The 13,176-nt window shown below is 47.0% G+C and overlaps 1 protein-coding gene across 3 annotated transcripts in view; it reads left to right on the forward strand.

The window, feature by feature from the left end:
- The first annotated feature begins 3,100 nt into the window (after window positions 1-3,100).
- The window catches only part of ITGB3 (integrin subunit beta 3), a 50,837-nt gene continuing 40,761 nt past the window's right edge, over window positions 3,101-13,176 (forward strand). Inside the window, exon 1 of one of the 3 annotated variants that reach the window (XM_045985587.1) lies at window positions 3,101-3,489. In XM_045985587.1, the coding sequence (XP_045841543.1) occupies window positions 3,423-3,489 (67 nt within the window). In that variant the 5' untranslated portion in view covers window positions 3,101-3,422. Of the gene's footprint in view, window positions 3,490-3,509; window positions 3,684-3,767; window positions 3,927-13,176 lie in introns of those variants that run through there. The other 2 variants (XM_045985589.1, XM_045985588.1) reach the window with 2 other exon arrangements.

Raw genomic sequence — 13,176 nt, forward strand, 5'->3', positions numbered from 1 at the left:
TGATCTGAAGGCAGAGGCATTAACCCACTGAGCCACCCAGGCGCCCCTCTCCCTCTTCTTCTGCCCCGTCCTCACTTGTGTGTGCGTGCGCGCGCGCGCATGTGCTCTCTCTCGAATAAATAAATGAAATCTTTAAAAAAATAGTGTCTCAGTAGTCTGTGAGATAATATCTAAATACTTATAATAGTTTATATAATACACTATGTTATACATACTTATATGATACTTATCATAACTCATATAATTATTGTAAGTGTTTAGATAATATCTAAAATATGTGTATTGGAGTTTCAGAAGGTAAGGAGAGAGAGAATAGGCAGAAAAAAATATTTGAAGGAATAATGGCTCAAAAGTTCCTATACTTGGTGAAAAATAGGCCACTTAGATATTCAAGACATTCATCGACCCCAAGCAGGATAAATACCAAGAGAAAGCCTCTTTAACTTAGAGTCAAGCTGGTAAAAAAAATAAATAAATAAATAAAATAAGATAAAATAAAATAAAATCCCAAAAAACAAAGATACAGAGAAAACTCAAAAGCAGGTAGAGACAAACCTGAGACAGTTGAGCAATAGAAATATGGTAGTATTGCATTGTAGCTCGTGGAATAAAGTAAATATCTATGAGTTTGTACTGATAGAAGTAAATAATTGAAATTTTAAAATGAGAGGGAAGGGGCAGCTCTTCTTTTTTGGGCAAAGCCAATTAGTAGTGGCAGAAGAAAAAAAGGAAGTTAGAAATCACTATTAATTAACACCATGTAACTAATTGCTGTCAAGAACCATTAATAGATGCTAACATTAGTGAACGTCCGAAGAAAAACAGGATATTTGTATAGAATTGAAGCATCTTCCGTAAAATATTTATTAATTACAAAGAGAAAAATAGTAACTTGATTGTGAAGAATCTGGCAGACACCACCTTAACCATGTGACCAAGGTTAACATTGTAAGTAATAAGACATATTGTCACCATGTACCGCCCAGGAGCATATCATTATTGTGGTATTCTGTCTAGAATGCCTCAATTCAATCATGAGAAAACCTCAGGCAAACCCAAACCAGGGGACATACTACAAAATAACTGGCCTAAAAATTGACACAAAAGTGTCAAGGCGAGGAGAGAAATAGACTGAGAAAAGTGTCACAGATTGAAGGAGATATGTTCACCACACGATAAGGGATCCTCTGACGAGCCACTAAATTCTACAACTGAAACCAATTTTACCATATAAGCTAACTAACAAGAATTTAAATAGAAACTTGAAATAACAACAACAACAAAAATCATTTGCCCAAAAAAAAAAAAAAAAAAAAGGACAATATGGAATCCTCAATTGGATCCTGGACTGGTAAAAGGACACAGGCAGGAAGATTGGCAAAATCCAAATATTGTATCTGGATTAGTTAATAATATTGTATCGATGTTAATTTCCTGTGTCTGATAATTATGACTTAGTGATATAAGATGTTATCATTCAGGGGAACTGGGTGAAGGATAAAAGAGAAGTCTTTAGTATTTTGCAACTTCTCTATAAGTGTAAATGATTTTAAAACAAACAAGCAAACAAACAACAAAACCAGAGCGAAAAGACAAAGGACCACAAATGTAAATAATGGCTGACATCTCATCAGAAACAGTGGAGGCCAGACAACAGTAGAACAACATCGTTAAAGTCTAAGAAGAGCTCCCCCCCATTGCTGTCAACATAGAAATCTATATTTAAGAAATATTACAAATAAGGGGGAAACAAATGGAAGTTGAGCGTATTTGTTGCTAGGAGACCTTCCCCGCGAGGTTTGCTAATGGAAGTTCTTTAGGCAGAAGGGGCTGAGAAGGTAGATAGCAGGTTTGTTGAGCTGGGGTTGGTGCCAGCAGACCTAGGCTGAGCAGACACCTAGGTAACTAGGAGATTGGTTATAATCATGGAATTGAGCAAATATGTGAATATCGAGGCAGAGATGGGACCATGCAGTGTGATCTGGATTTTGTGCCAGGGCAAGGACCGGACTGTGGACAAGGCTTCCAACCCAGGGGCCCTTAACCAGCTGGGGGAAGTATGTGGAGCTGGAGTCTCAAAGCCGGGATCAGGAAGCCCAGCTGCCCTTTGTGGGCTGGCTCCTCCGCTGTCCCCTTGCAACCTGCTAGCGACACTTCTGCTAATGGGTTCTGCTCCTTGGGTGCATCTAGTGTTTAGGAGATCGGAGAAGGAAGCATCCATCTCTGCAGAAGGTGGGGCTGGAGAAAGGGGCCGTCAGACAAGTTGACATGGAAGAGATTCCATCTGGGATGTTTGGAAAGATAAGTGTAATTTTCCAGGTGGAAACTTTAGGATGATCTGTCAGACAAAAAGTCCTGGAGTGTTTGAGAATGCGAAGAACATTCCTGCGCTAGGGTGGGAGACGAGGCTGGAAAGCTGAGTCCGGGTCAGTTTTCAGGCACCTTGGTTGTCTCCAGAGAAGGCTCGGGGAAACCCAGGAGCTGGGGAGACTTCCATGCTCTTTGATGCGTGGAAGGTCTTGTTTTTATGGTCATTTGAGCATCGGGGTACCACGGACGGTCTGACCACTGGCGGTCTCCTGCTCGCAGCCCCAGCATTTTGCCTCTTTGAGCTGCCTGAGACTTCGGGTCTGGAGAAGACCCAGACCCAGAGGAAGGATTGGGGGACAGGCAGAGAGTGAGAGGGAGACCTTGGAGGAAAATACGATAAAGCCGCAAAGCCTGTGAGTTTGCGTTTGGAGGCAGTGCCCTGCCTCCTCCTGTCTTACTGACCGTGTCCTGAAACGTTTACCAGTTACTATGGCCCTTTATGGACATCCCTGCTTACACGAGCTTGAGATGTCTCAAGAGGCTTTCCGGAAAACCAAAATAACCCAAAGAATAACCCAAATAACTCAAATAACCCAAAGAACTCGGTGAATACTAAAGGACTAAACCCGTGCTTTGGCACCAGCTGTAAGCCTTGGAATGGTTTTGTCAAATAAAGTGTTTCAAACCCAAGGTACAGAGGGAAAGTGCCCTATCGTTCAGGTGAAAGAGAAAGCCATCTGGGCGTCTCCAGGAGGTGGCACTGGGTCAGGAGAGGGGCCCCAGGTTCCCGGTTTCTCTAAGCATACCAAGTGTCCAGGCGCGCCCACGACCCCCTCGGGTGCCAGCCTCGCCGGGACTGCTGGTCCAGGCGGATCCCGGCGGGCGGAGGCGAGGCGGGGGTGGGGGTGGGGGGGAAGAGGCCCCGCGGCTTCCCACCGCCCCCTCCCCGGTGCGGGGTCCAGAGGAGCGCGGCAGGGCAGGCAGCGCGAGTCGGCGGCCCGCCCCGTGACGTCCCACCCGCGGCGTCCCCTCCCCCCCTCCCGCTGCGGGAAAAGTGGCCGCGGGCGCCGCCGCTCACTGTGGGACCGGCGGGCGCCGCGGCGGCGGACGAGATGCGGGCGCGGCCGCTCTGGGCCGCGGTGCTGGTGCTGGGGGCGCTGGCGGGCGGCGGCGGCGGAGGTGAGTGAGGCTCCCGCGCGGCGGGGACGCGGCTCCGCGGAGATCCGCGCCGCGCATCCTGCTGCAGCCCGAGCTGGACTTGGAGCCGGGCAAGCGGCGGGCCGGCCCCGCGCGTCTGCGCTCCGAGTGCGCGGGGCCGGGCAGGGGCCGCCGGAGCCGCAGCCGGGGACCTTCCCGGCCCCGCGGTGACAGGGGTGAGACGCCACCTCGGGGCGGGTGCTCCGGGTTGCCGAAGCCCTTGGCCGAGTGAGGCGTCCGCCCCGGGGCGGCCTGGGGCGCGCGGTGGGGAAGGGCGCGTCTCCCGGGCGGCGCGCCTCGCAGGTGGTCTGGGGCTTGCGGGTCCGGCTGGCGGCGGTGGCCACGGCGAGCTGCGACTTCCCGGGGCTGTTCCCGCTGTTCCCGCGCGCAGTCGGAGGGACGTGGGTGTAGCTGCTCGGGTGAGAGTGTGTGCGCCCTCGGGTGTGCCGGCTTCTCGAGATTAGTCTCGCGTTGTGCTACTTTCTTCCAAGATTTTCTTTTCCTAGTCTTTTTGCGTGGTGGCTCCCCGCGGGATTGGTTCTGTGCAGGGTGAGGGCTCTGTCTCCTACAGTGTCCCCCGATGGCAGTGCTGCCTCTGCTTCCGGGACAGACCCCACAACCGAAAAACCTCCGGTGTATGCGAGGAGCCACACGGAGGGTCCCTGGAACTGGCTTGGATCCCTCGCTTTTTCTCTCCTGCTGCTGCACGCACTATGCCAAGACGGCACTCGGCCTCATTGGTGCTGGGGAGCCGGTGGAGCCGCAGAGGCGATTACCGTGCCGGGATGCTGCCCGCGGTCCTTCAGAGCTCTGGTGAACTTCCCAGAGGGAACTCCGGCTCCCCTTCCTCTGGGGCGTTCCTCTGCAGAGGACGCACAAGTGTGCACGTACATACTTTTAATGAAAAGATTAGTACTCATTGTGAGACAATTTATATCGTGCAGAAGGTATTAAAAAAGTAAGATCTACTGATAAGTTCCTATCCAAGAAAGCTATTCAGAAATACTTTGATGACTGCCTTCAAGATATTGTGTGTGTGTGTGTGTGTGTGTGTGTGTGTGTGTGTCTAAGAGATTCTACAGGGCAAGGCAACAATGTTTTTTAAATACAGTTTAATGAGATATGAGTGATAAACCAAAAAAATGTATATAGTTAATGTATATGACTTGACGAGTTTGGGGATACAAAAACACCCATGAAACCATTACCGCAATCTACGAGTGATTTTTTTTTGGTGGAGTTACAGATCATATATATATGGGTCTAAGTTGTTTTTGCTGAAGCTTTCCATGTGATAGATGCTCAAGCAAGTCAGCAGATGTCTTCAGCCTACTGTGAACAGCCTGATGGCCACAGTCCTGAAATGCAGATCTTCTGTGCCCTAGGAGGTGTTAGAGATGCCTTTCAAAAGCTGCCTGATGTCTGTGAGAGCTGTGCAGCTGTCTCCTCCAGATGCTTGCCTCCATTAACTTAAAACATTTGTTGCTTTCCTTTTCACCTCTACAGCATTCTGAATTTCTGAATGATTTCCGAGTCTAATCATTGCATTTTCTTATAGTCTTAGAAGAAAGCAAAGTACCATAAGCTAGAGCCTAGCTTGGTATATGTTTCAATATTAGTGAATAACTACTTGTTATTTTGGTTTCTCTCCTTCCACCCCTCACTCCTAGTATTTTTTGTGAATCTGACACAGAGTTGTAATGATCCATATGGGATCCCACTGCATTGACATACATTAGTTTGCAATATCCTTTGGGAGATCTGTTCACAGATTCATCGTTATGATTGGCACGATTCCAGCTGTAGTGATGGGTTATACTGAGCTAGCCCCAGACTCCTTCTGAGAAGCAGGTGGGACTACTGCTTCAGAGCTTGGGCTCTAGAGTCAACCTCCAGAGTTAAGAAGCCCCCAGTAAGAACAGTTTCGATTATATTTGAATCCCCTCCTTCAGGGTTGGTGGCTGGGTTGCCAGATTGCTGGGGAAGCAGGTGGTCGGATGAAAGTAGAAGAGGGGTTATTGGTACACACAGCGTTGAAGGGCACAGAGACAGCTGGGTGGTGGCACAGAGAGGCTGTCGCAGAATAGGAGTCTGGGATGGGCAGAAGAGAGGTTGTTTGAGAGTAGAACTGAGTTTTGGAATTTATGTACAAAGACGATCTTTTTAGCTTCACCCAAGAGGTATTGAGGCTTGTGACTTCCTCCTGTGTCTGTATTCTAACCTGAGACCTAAGGGATAACAAGTTTTGTTTGCTATCACCATCTAAGTTGATTAGTTCTGAGCTGAAGGGCTGATTTCTCCTCCTGAAAACTCTCCAGATGAAGTTCTCTGCCTGGAGAGAAATGGCAGGAAGGCTCGTTGGCTGAGGAAGGGGTAGTTACAATTTAAAGCCAGCCAGCTGTGGGTTTAGTTCTTGATTTTGCCTTTTATTGTCTGTATAACTTAGGCAAGTTATTTAATCTCTTGGGACCTCAGTTTCCTCCTCTGTAAAGAGGAGAAAACAATTAAATGAGATAAAGGCACAAAATAAGTATCCAGTAAGTGGCACTTTCTATTGCCATTATTCTTATCCATGGTATCTACCATGTATCGGAGACAAGAGCTGTTACTGTTTCACACGTGAGTGCAACCTGGGCTCGCAGAATTTGACCGATGGGGTACCTTTCCCCACACCTGTGTGATAGTCCCCCACGGGTGGTTTAGCATTTCTCCGTCACCTTCACCCTGCAAGAACCCACAGAAGAGACCCAGGAGGAAGAGGCTCACACATCTGGGAAAAGAGGAAAGTAAAAGACATTTCACAAGATTTCAGGTTCTGTGAGGAGAAGGACGTGTCTATTTTGTTCAGTGCTCTAGGCCCAGGGGCTGGGACATTGGCAGACAAAAATAAATACCCAGGGAACGCTATGAGAGGGCATCCAGAGGTGATGTGCCTCATTGTCAGAAACCCAGAACTTGGATATCAGCATTCATTCACAGGGCATCCGCAAGGGCTCCATCTGGGTATTCTGGAGAATTTTAGAATACAGCTGAAACCATGAATTCTTTGTGCATTTGGATCTCTGCACTATGATGCCTTAGACCTCTGTTTTCAGGGGACCTCTGTGAATTGTCTGCTTTTTTCTCCCTTTCCTGGGAGAAGACACACAGGAAGGAAATATTTTTCTTTATGCACCTTGAAACAGTGAGTGGTAGAGGTCTCCTGGGGACAGCATCAGATGGGGCCAGGAGCAACAATGAGGAGGGGGAGAATGGATATGGCTCTGGAATTTCCTAATAGAAATTCCTCCTCTGCAACTCCCCACCCCATTCAGGATCTCTGGTTATCATCCCCTCCCAGCCCTACGAATCCTTCTGCCTCTGTTGGCAGAAATAGCCAGGAAGCATGCCCACAGGAACCACAACTCATGAATCAGCAGACAGATAATTAACTGGGGGAGTGACTGAGCAGCTTCAGGGATAAACCACTTGGCCTGACCCAGCCCCCCTCTGCTGCCCACAGAGCTGGCCTGCTACTTCACCCCAGGGCCTCCCCTCCTTTCCCCTGAACTCGACCCTTCCCGAATGGGAAGATCATTGTGCCCGAAGGAACTCAGGTCATGAATGGCAATGCAGGTGGGAGCTGAAAAACGATACTGCCTATTCTCCCTGTGTAAACCGCTGCCTTTTATTTAACTGTGAAACTCTATAGCACCTCCCTCCCTCCCCACCAAAGTGTAAAATCTGCCTTTCTTTCCATGCACACAGCATCTCTAGGAATACTCTTTTTTTTTTTTTTTAAGATTTTATATTTTTGACAGAGAGAGAGAGATCACAAGCAGGCAGATAGGCAGGCAGGCGGGGGTGGGGGGGAAGCAGGCTCCCTGCTGAGCAGAGAGCCTGACATGGGGCTGGATCCCAGGACCCTGAGACCACGACCCAAGCCGAAGGCAGAGGCTTAACCCACTGAGCCACCCAGGTGCCCCCAGGAACACTCTTTTTAAAGTTAGGTTTATTGATGTGTAATTTACACGCAAGAAAGCCCATCTTTTTTAGGTGTACAGTTTTTTGAATTTTGACACATATTTGGTCAAGTAACCATCAGGATAATCACGATACTGAATTTTTCCATCACCTCAAAAGGTTCCCCATTGAGCTCCTGTTATCAGTACCCTATCCCCACCTTTAGTTCCTGGCAGCCTCTGATCTGTTTCCTGTTTCTGCAGTTCCACCTTTTATGGAATGTCATATAAATGATGTCATAGGGCATATGGTCTTTAAAGTCTGGCTTCTTTCACATAGCATGACACATTTGAGATTCACCCCCATTGTGTGTATCAGAAAGTGAAGGGGTTATCTGAGGCTACTCCATTTTCCTTGGGTGCGGAGACAGTTACCCTGAAAGTGGGGGGACTCTATCAGTTAAACCCACATGCAGCTTTCAATGTCTAAATTTTCTAATTGGATCAATGCGTTTGGGCCACATACAAGCCATTCGATTTCCCAAGTGCTAAGTAATAATATCTTCAGGATATTGCCAAAGATTTTGCAGCAACCTGCACTTTTATTACTGGTCTGGAAAGCAATGCGTATTTTGTGGCCAAATATGGTATGTCTCAATCCTTGGGGCCAGAAGCTGTTAAATAAACCTGGAGCTATTTTACCTTTAAAAAATTTTGGTAGCATCTCTGAAAATACGTCTTCCTTTCCGGTTTTCAGTCACTTTGTCACAAAAAGACTGGTCTCCCTCTCCCCAGCATTTCTTAGTTCAGTTGGTGAAGACATTCCAACATTCAAGGAGAGAATGAGGTGAAATTTTTTCTTTTTTCTTTTTTTTTAATATAAGTCAAATGCTGGAGAGTAAAATGGCTGGTTCCTCTTTAATTCTGTTCTCCCATCATGTTCACCATTAATCAGATGGGGTGTTCTATTCAGATTTTTCTCCTTGTATAGATAATAATCCTCATGTATGTCTGTATTCCTTTACCTAAACTTGTGTTGTTGTTGTTATTATTATTTTAACTTACAAAGCCACTTCCTTTCATGCAGGGAAAAAAAACCAAACCTCAGGTGTGAAAAGAGCTGCGGATCGGGAACTGAGAAACATGTATTCGATTCCCACCTGTGCAGGCTTTTTTTTTTTTTTCAAGATTTTATTTATTTATTTATTTGACAGAGAGAGAGATCATAAGTAGGCAGAGAGGCAGGCAGAGAGAGTGAGAGGGAAGCAGGCTCCCTGCAGAGCAGAGAGCCGGATGTGGGACTCGATCCAGGACCCTGAGATCATGACCTGAGCCGAAGGCAGGGGCTTAAACCAATGAGCCACCCAGGCGCCTCTGTGCAGGCTTTTTCATCATTTGGCTGGGTGACTTTGCACAAGCCATCTGCCCCCTGGGCGTTAGGCGCTTGGTGTCTCAGGGGCTGCAAAGTGGAAGGAGATGGCGGGGGAGTCTTTGCTTTGTACCTGCTTCTTCCCACCTCCAACTGGAGAGAAGTTTTTCTTTTAACTAATTCATAACATGGAACTCCATGTAAAGATTTCTTTGCGGAGGACAGGCGGAAGGGAGGTCTACAGTTAAAAATAGCCTTGAAAAACTTCACACCAGAAGAGAGTTCCAGAAGTTTGGCAGAAGGCATATCCAGTAGCCACTTCAAAAGTCCCTGTAGTCAACCATAATCTCTTTGCTAACTGGGATTCTTGGATGGAGAAACCCGGGCCTATGAGATCCACCTGTGGTTCCAAACCCTGGCTTGAGCCACCACACGAGATCGACTCCTCTAGTTTAAACCTTTTGCTGCCTCAGCTAGTGGTGGCCAGGTTTGGCCACATCTTCGAGATGGAGGGGAACATGGTGTCTCAGTTCTCGGACTTCTCTAGGTTGAGAACAGACCATCCCATGCTCTCTCCTGGGTGGTTCCTGAAGGGAGTGGGCCCACGTTTATTCTGGAATTCCCACCAACTTTGGATTCAAAGAGGCTACAGGATATTGACGTTTCAAGTGTGCCATATTGTAGGAAGCCTGGTGTGCTCTGGGGAGCCTGCATTTAGATGAACGCCAGGGCAGAAATTGAGACAGGACAGAGGACATTTAAAATTAACTTTAATTTTCTTTTAGCTTGTAAATGTAATTCATACTGCTGTGCTAAAAAAATAAAAGTCAAGCAGCGCAGAAATAGAATAATACAGAAAGTACAAGTCCCTTGTAGTCTTGTCCTTAAAGATAACAGCTCTTGACGGTTACTCTAGTTTTTTTCCTGTATATTTATCTCACCAGAGACATTTACCCTTACTGTTATTTCTCAAGTAGGATCATCCACTACAGGGTCCTTGTCACTCAGAAATATAGCCTAGCATCTTTTTATGTCGGTTTATATCTTTCCATTATTTATCCTAAGAGTTAACAATCCTAGCCAGCAGGCACACTGCGATATGGATGTAGCAAAAGTGACTTACCTGATTCCCTGTTGGTAGACAGTGGGATCATTCCCAATTATTTGCTACTACAAATAAAGCTGAATGGCAGGGGCTGGCCTCATTCATTGTTTGTACCTTTTTTGTTCATGTGTTTCTACGGGCTCGGTTTCTTGCACTGAAGCTGCTGGGTCCAAGCACATGACTATTTTACATTTCAATTTTGATAGGTCTTGCCAAATTATCTTCCCAAATGGTGAGATCAATTTGCCTTCCTACCAAGATGGGGTTGGGGCGGTGGTGACAAGGACTGGTGGCATCACTGTTGCCTGCTGTCCATACCCACCAGACATCACGAGAGGAGGAAAAGTAGCAGAACTGGAGTGCTGGATGCCAAGGAGGTCACCAACAGGGCACTGCTGGGCTGGGCCTAAACTGAGCTTGGTACAGGCTGGCTTCTCTCTACTGAGTGAGTCAGATGGAAGGTGGGGCCCGTGCTGATAAAATTTTCCAGAGCTGGAGATGCAGCATTTGAATCAGGTTCTCAGCTAAGCTATTAGGAAGAAATGGATATTTGTGCATGAGCAGGGGGGTCTTGGGCCCTGGGATGCTGGGCCTCCCAGAGCATTAGTCACCTGTGATGCTTTCTGGCTGGAATATATCCTTCCAGGGCAGGCAGCACCATATACATCTTCTAAGCCAGCACTGCCGGCTTTACAGAGAAGCAAGAAGGGGAGACCCTGAGAGTTGAAGTGACTTGCCCAAGGTCATATAGCTAGTTTTGGAGCATTAGTAGAGTCTAACCCTGGGGGTTCTTGTCTCCTGGCTTGTGATTTCTTCAGCATATCCTATTATGGGCAGAGGGCCCTGGGAGTCTGACCCTGAGGCAGGGCTGCGGTGGGGGTGGGGATGGTCATTCGTAATGCAGAAAGCAGTTAGAGCAAAGGTAAGGAGGAAGGAAGCCAGCATTTATGGCATTTACGGAGCCATCACTGCAGGTGGTTCTTCCGTGTAAATTTCTCATTTAATCCTAACAACCCATGAGGCAAGGATTATGTGCATTTTTGGGACCATGGGGGAAGGAAGCAGCAGTGTGGGGTTTCCTGTGCTTGGCTGACGTGGCAGCGTTAGGCCTGTTAAATACTAGGGAGCAGTTATGAGTCCTTGAATAGAGAACGAAAGAGTCACTGGACCTTAGGGCCCCAGGGAGACGACAGGACCTGCCCCAGGTTGCACAGCCAGTGGAAGGGCAGAAGAGGCTTTGGATTTGCGATCTCCTGCCTGTGGGCCTGCATGTCTTGTCCACCATGTCCACTGTTAACACAAGAGTCGTGTTCATGGATTTACCACCACCGCTACCCTTCGGTGTTGCTCAGGGCCTAGGTGTTCATTGTATACACAACTATATGGAGGATAGGACTCTGTCCAAGGCGGGCCTTCTGTGGTGTTCTGCACATGGCTACCGAATTAACCCAGTTGGAGGTGATCACCAGGCGGGGTCTGGCTTCATTTACAAGGGCGGAAGAGTCAGGGAAAGGGTATGGCCAGTGATCAAAACATCTGAACTTTGTCCAAGGGCATCCACTTGGGGGCCAAGTCCATCCTGTCTTTCTGCCATGCACCACAGGCCATCCATCAGTAAGGTCCTGGAACATAGCTCGGGCCTGACCACACTATTAACCCCACTACACTCCCACCCCCAAATCTGGATTATTGTAATAGCTTCCTAATTGGTCTCTTTTCATCTTGTTCCCCTTATGTCTGCTCTCCTCTGAGTGGCCAGGATGTTCTTTGCTCACCTCTGCTCAGACTCCCCTTGTGGCTTTCTATCATGTGGAGGATGAAAGCCACACTCCCCTCCTTGGCTAAAGCTTCCTAGCATTCTGGTCCCCAACCAGAACTACTCCAGCCACTACTCTGCCTCTTTCCTCCTCCCTCTGTCTTCCTGCTATTTCTTTAACGGGCTGAACTCCATCTAGCACTTGTCATGGATTCTTTCTGGAATGCTCATCCCCTAGATCTTCCCATGACACACTCCTTCGTATCATTTTGAACGGTCAACTCGGAGAAGCCTCTTTTCCTTAAGTTTTTTTTATTTGGGTACAGTTGACACATATTATTACATCAGTTTCATGTGTACATACTGATTCAGCGTCTTTATACATTGTGCTGTGTCCACAAGTGTATCTACTGTCTGTCACCATAAGGTGCTATTACTATACCGTCGGTATTCCCCGTGCTCTACCTTTTATGCCCATGACCTACTCATTCTGTAACTGGAAGCCTCTATCTCCCACTCCCCTTGACCCATTTTGCCCATTCACTTACTCTCTTCCCTCTGGCAAACATCGGTTTGTTCTCTGTATTTACAAGTCCGATTCTGTTTTTTGTTTGTTCATTAATTTTTGTTTTTTAGATTCCACATAGAAATGCAATCATATGGTATTTGTCTTTCTCGGTCTGACATATTTCACTTAGCATAATCCACTCTATGTCCATCCACGTTGTCACAAAAATTGGCAAGATCCCATCCTTGTTTATGGGTGTGCAATATTCCTCTGAGTGTGTGTGTTACATCTTTATCCACTTGTCTATTGATGGACACTTAGATTGCTTTCATATTTTGGCTGTTGTAAGTAATGCTGCAGTAAACATAGGGGTGCATATGTCTTTTGGAATTAGTGTTTTTGTTTTCTTTGGGTAAATATCCAGTAGTGGAATTATTGGATCATATGGCGTCTCTATTTTTTATTTTTTGAAGAACTTCCTTACTGTTTTCCACAGTGGCTGCACCAGTTTACACTCCCAACAACAGTGCACGAGGGTTCCCTTTTCTCCACAACCTCACCAATACTTGTTATTCCTCATCTTTTTGATTTTAGCCAGTCTGGCAGATGGGAGATGATCCTTCATTGTGGTTTTGACTTGCATGTCCCTGATGAGGAGTGACGTTGAGCATCTTTTCATGGGTCCAACGGCCATCTGTATGTCTTGTTTGGAAAAATGTCTATTCAGATCCAGAGAGGCCTTTCTTGACTGCCTTCTCTAGAAGGGACTCCTTTTCAGTAATGCTATTCTTTTGCTCTATTTTCTTTTTCTTTTTTTATTTTTTAAAGATTTTATTTATTTGACAGACAGAGATCACAAGTAGGCAGAGAGACAGGCGGTGGGGAGGGGGGAAGCCGGCTACCTGCTGAGCAGAGAGCCGGATGTGGGGCTTGATCCCAGGACCCTGAGATCATGAACTGAGCCGAAGGCAGAGGCTTAACCCACTGAAC

This window comes from Meles meles, chromosome 18 (assembly GCF_922984935.1).
Source record: "Meles meles chromosome 18, mMelMel3.1 paternal haplotype, whole genome shotgun sequence".
Lineage (NCBI taxonomy): Eukaryota > Metazoa > Chordata > Mammalia > Carnivora > Mustelidae > Meles > Meles meles.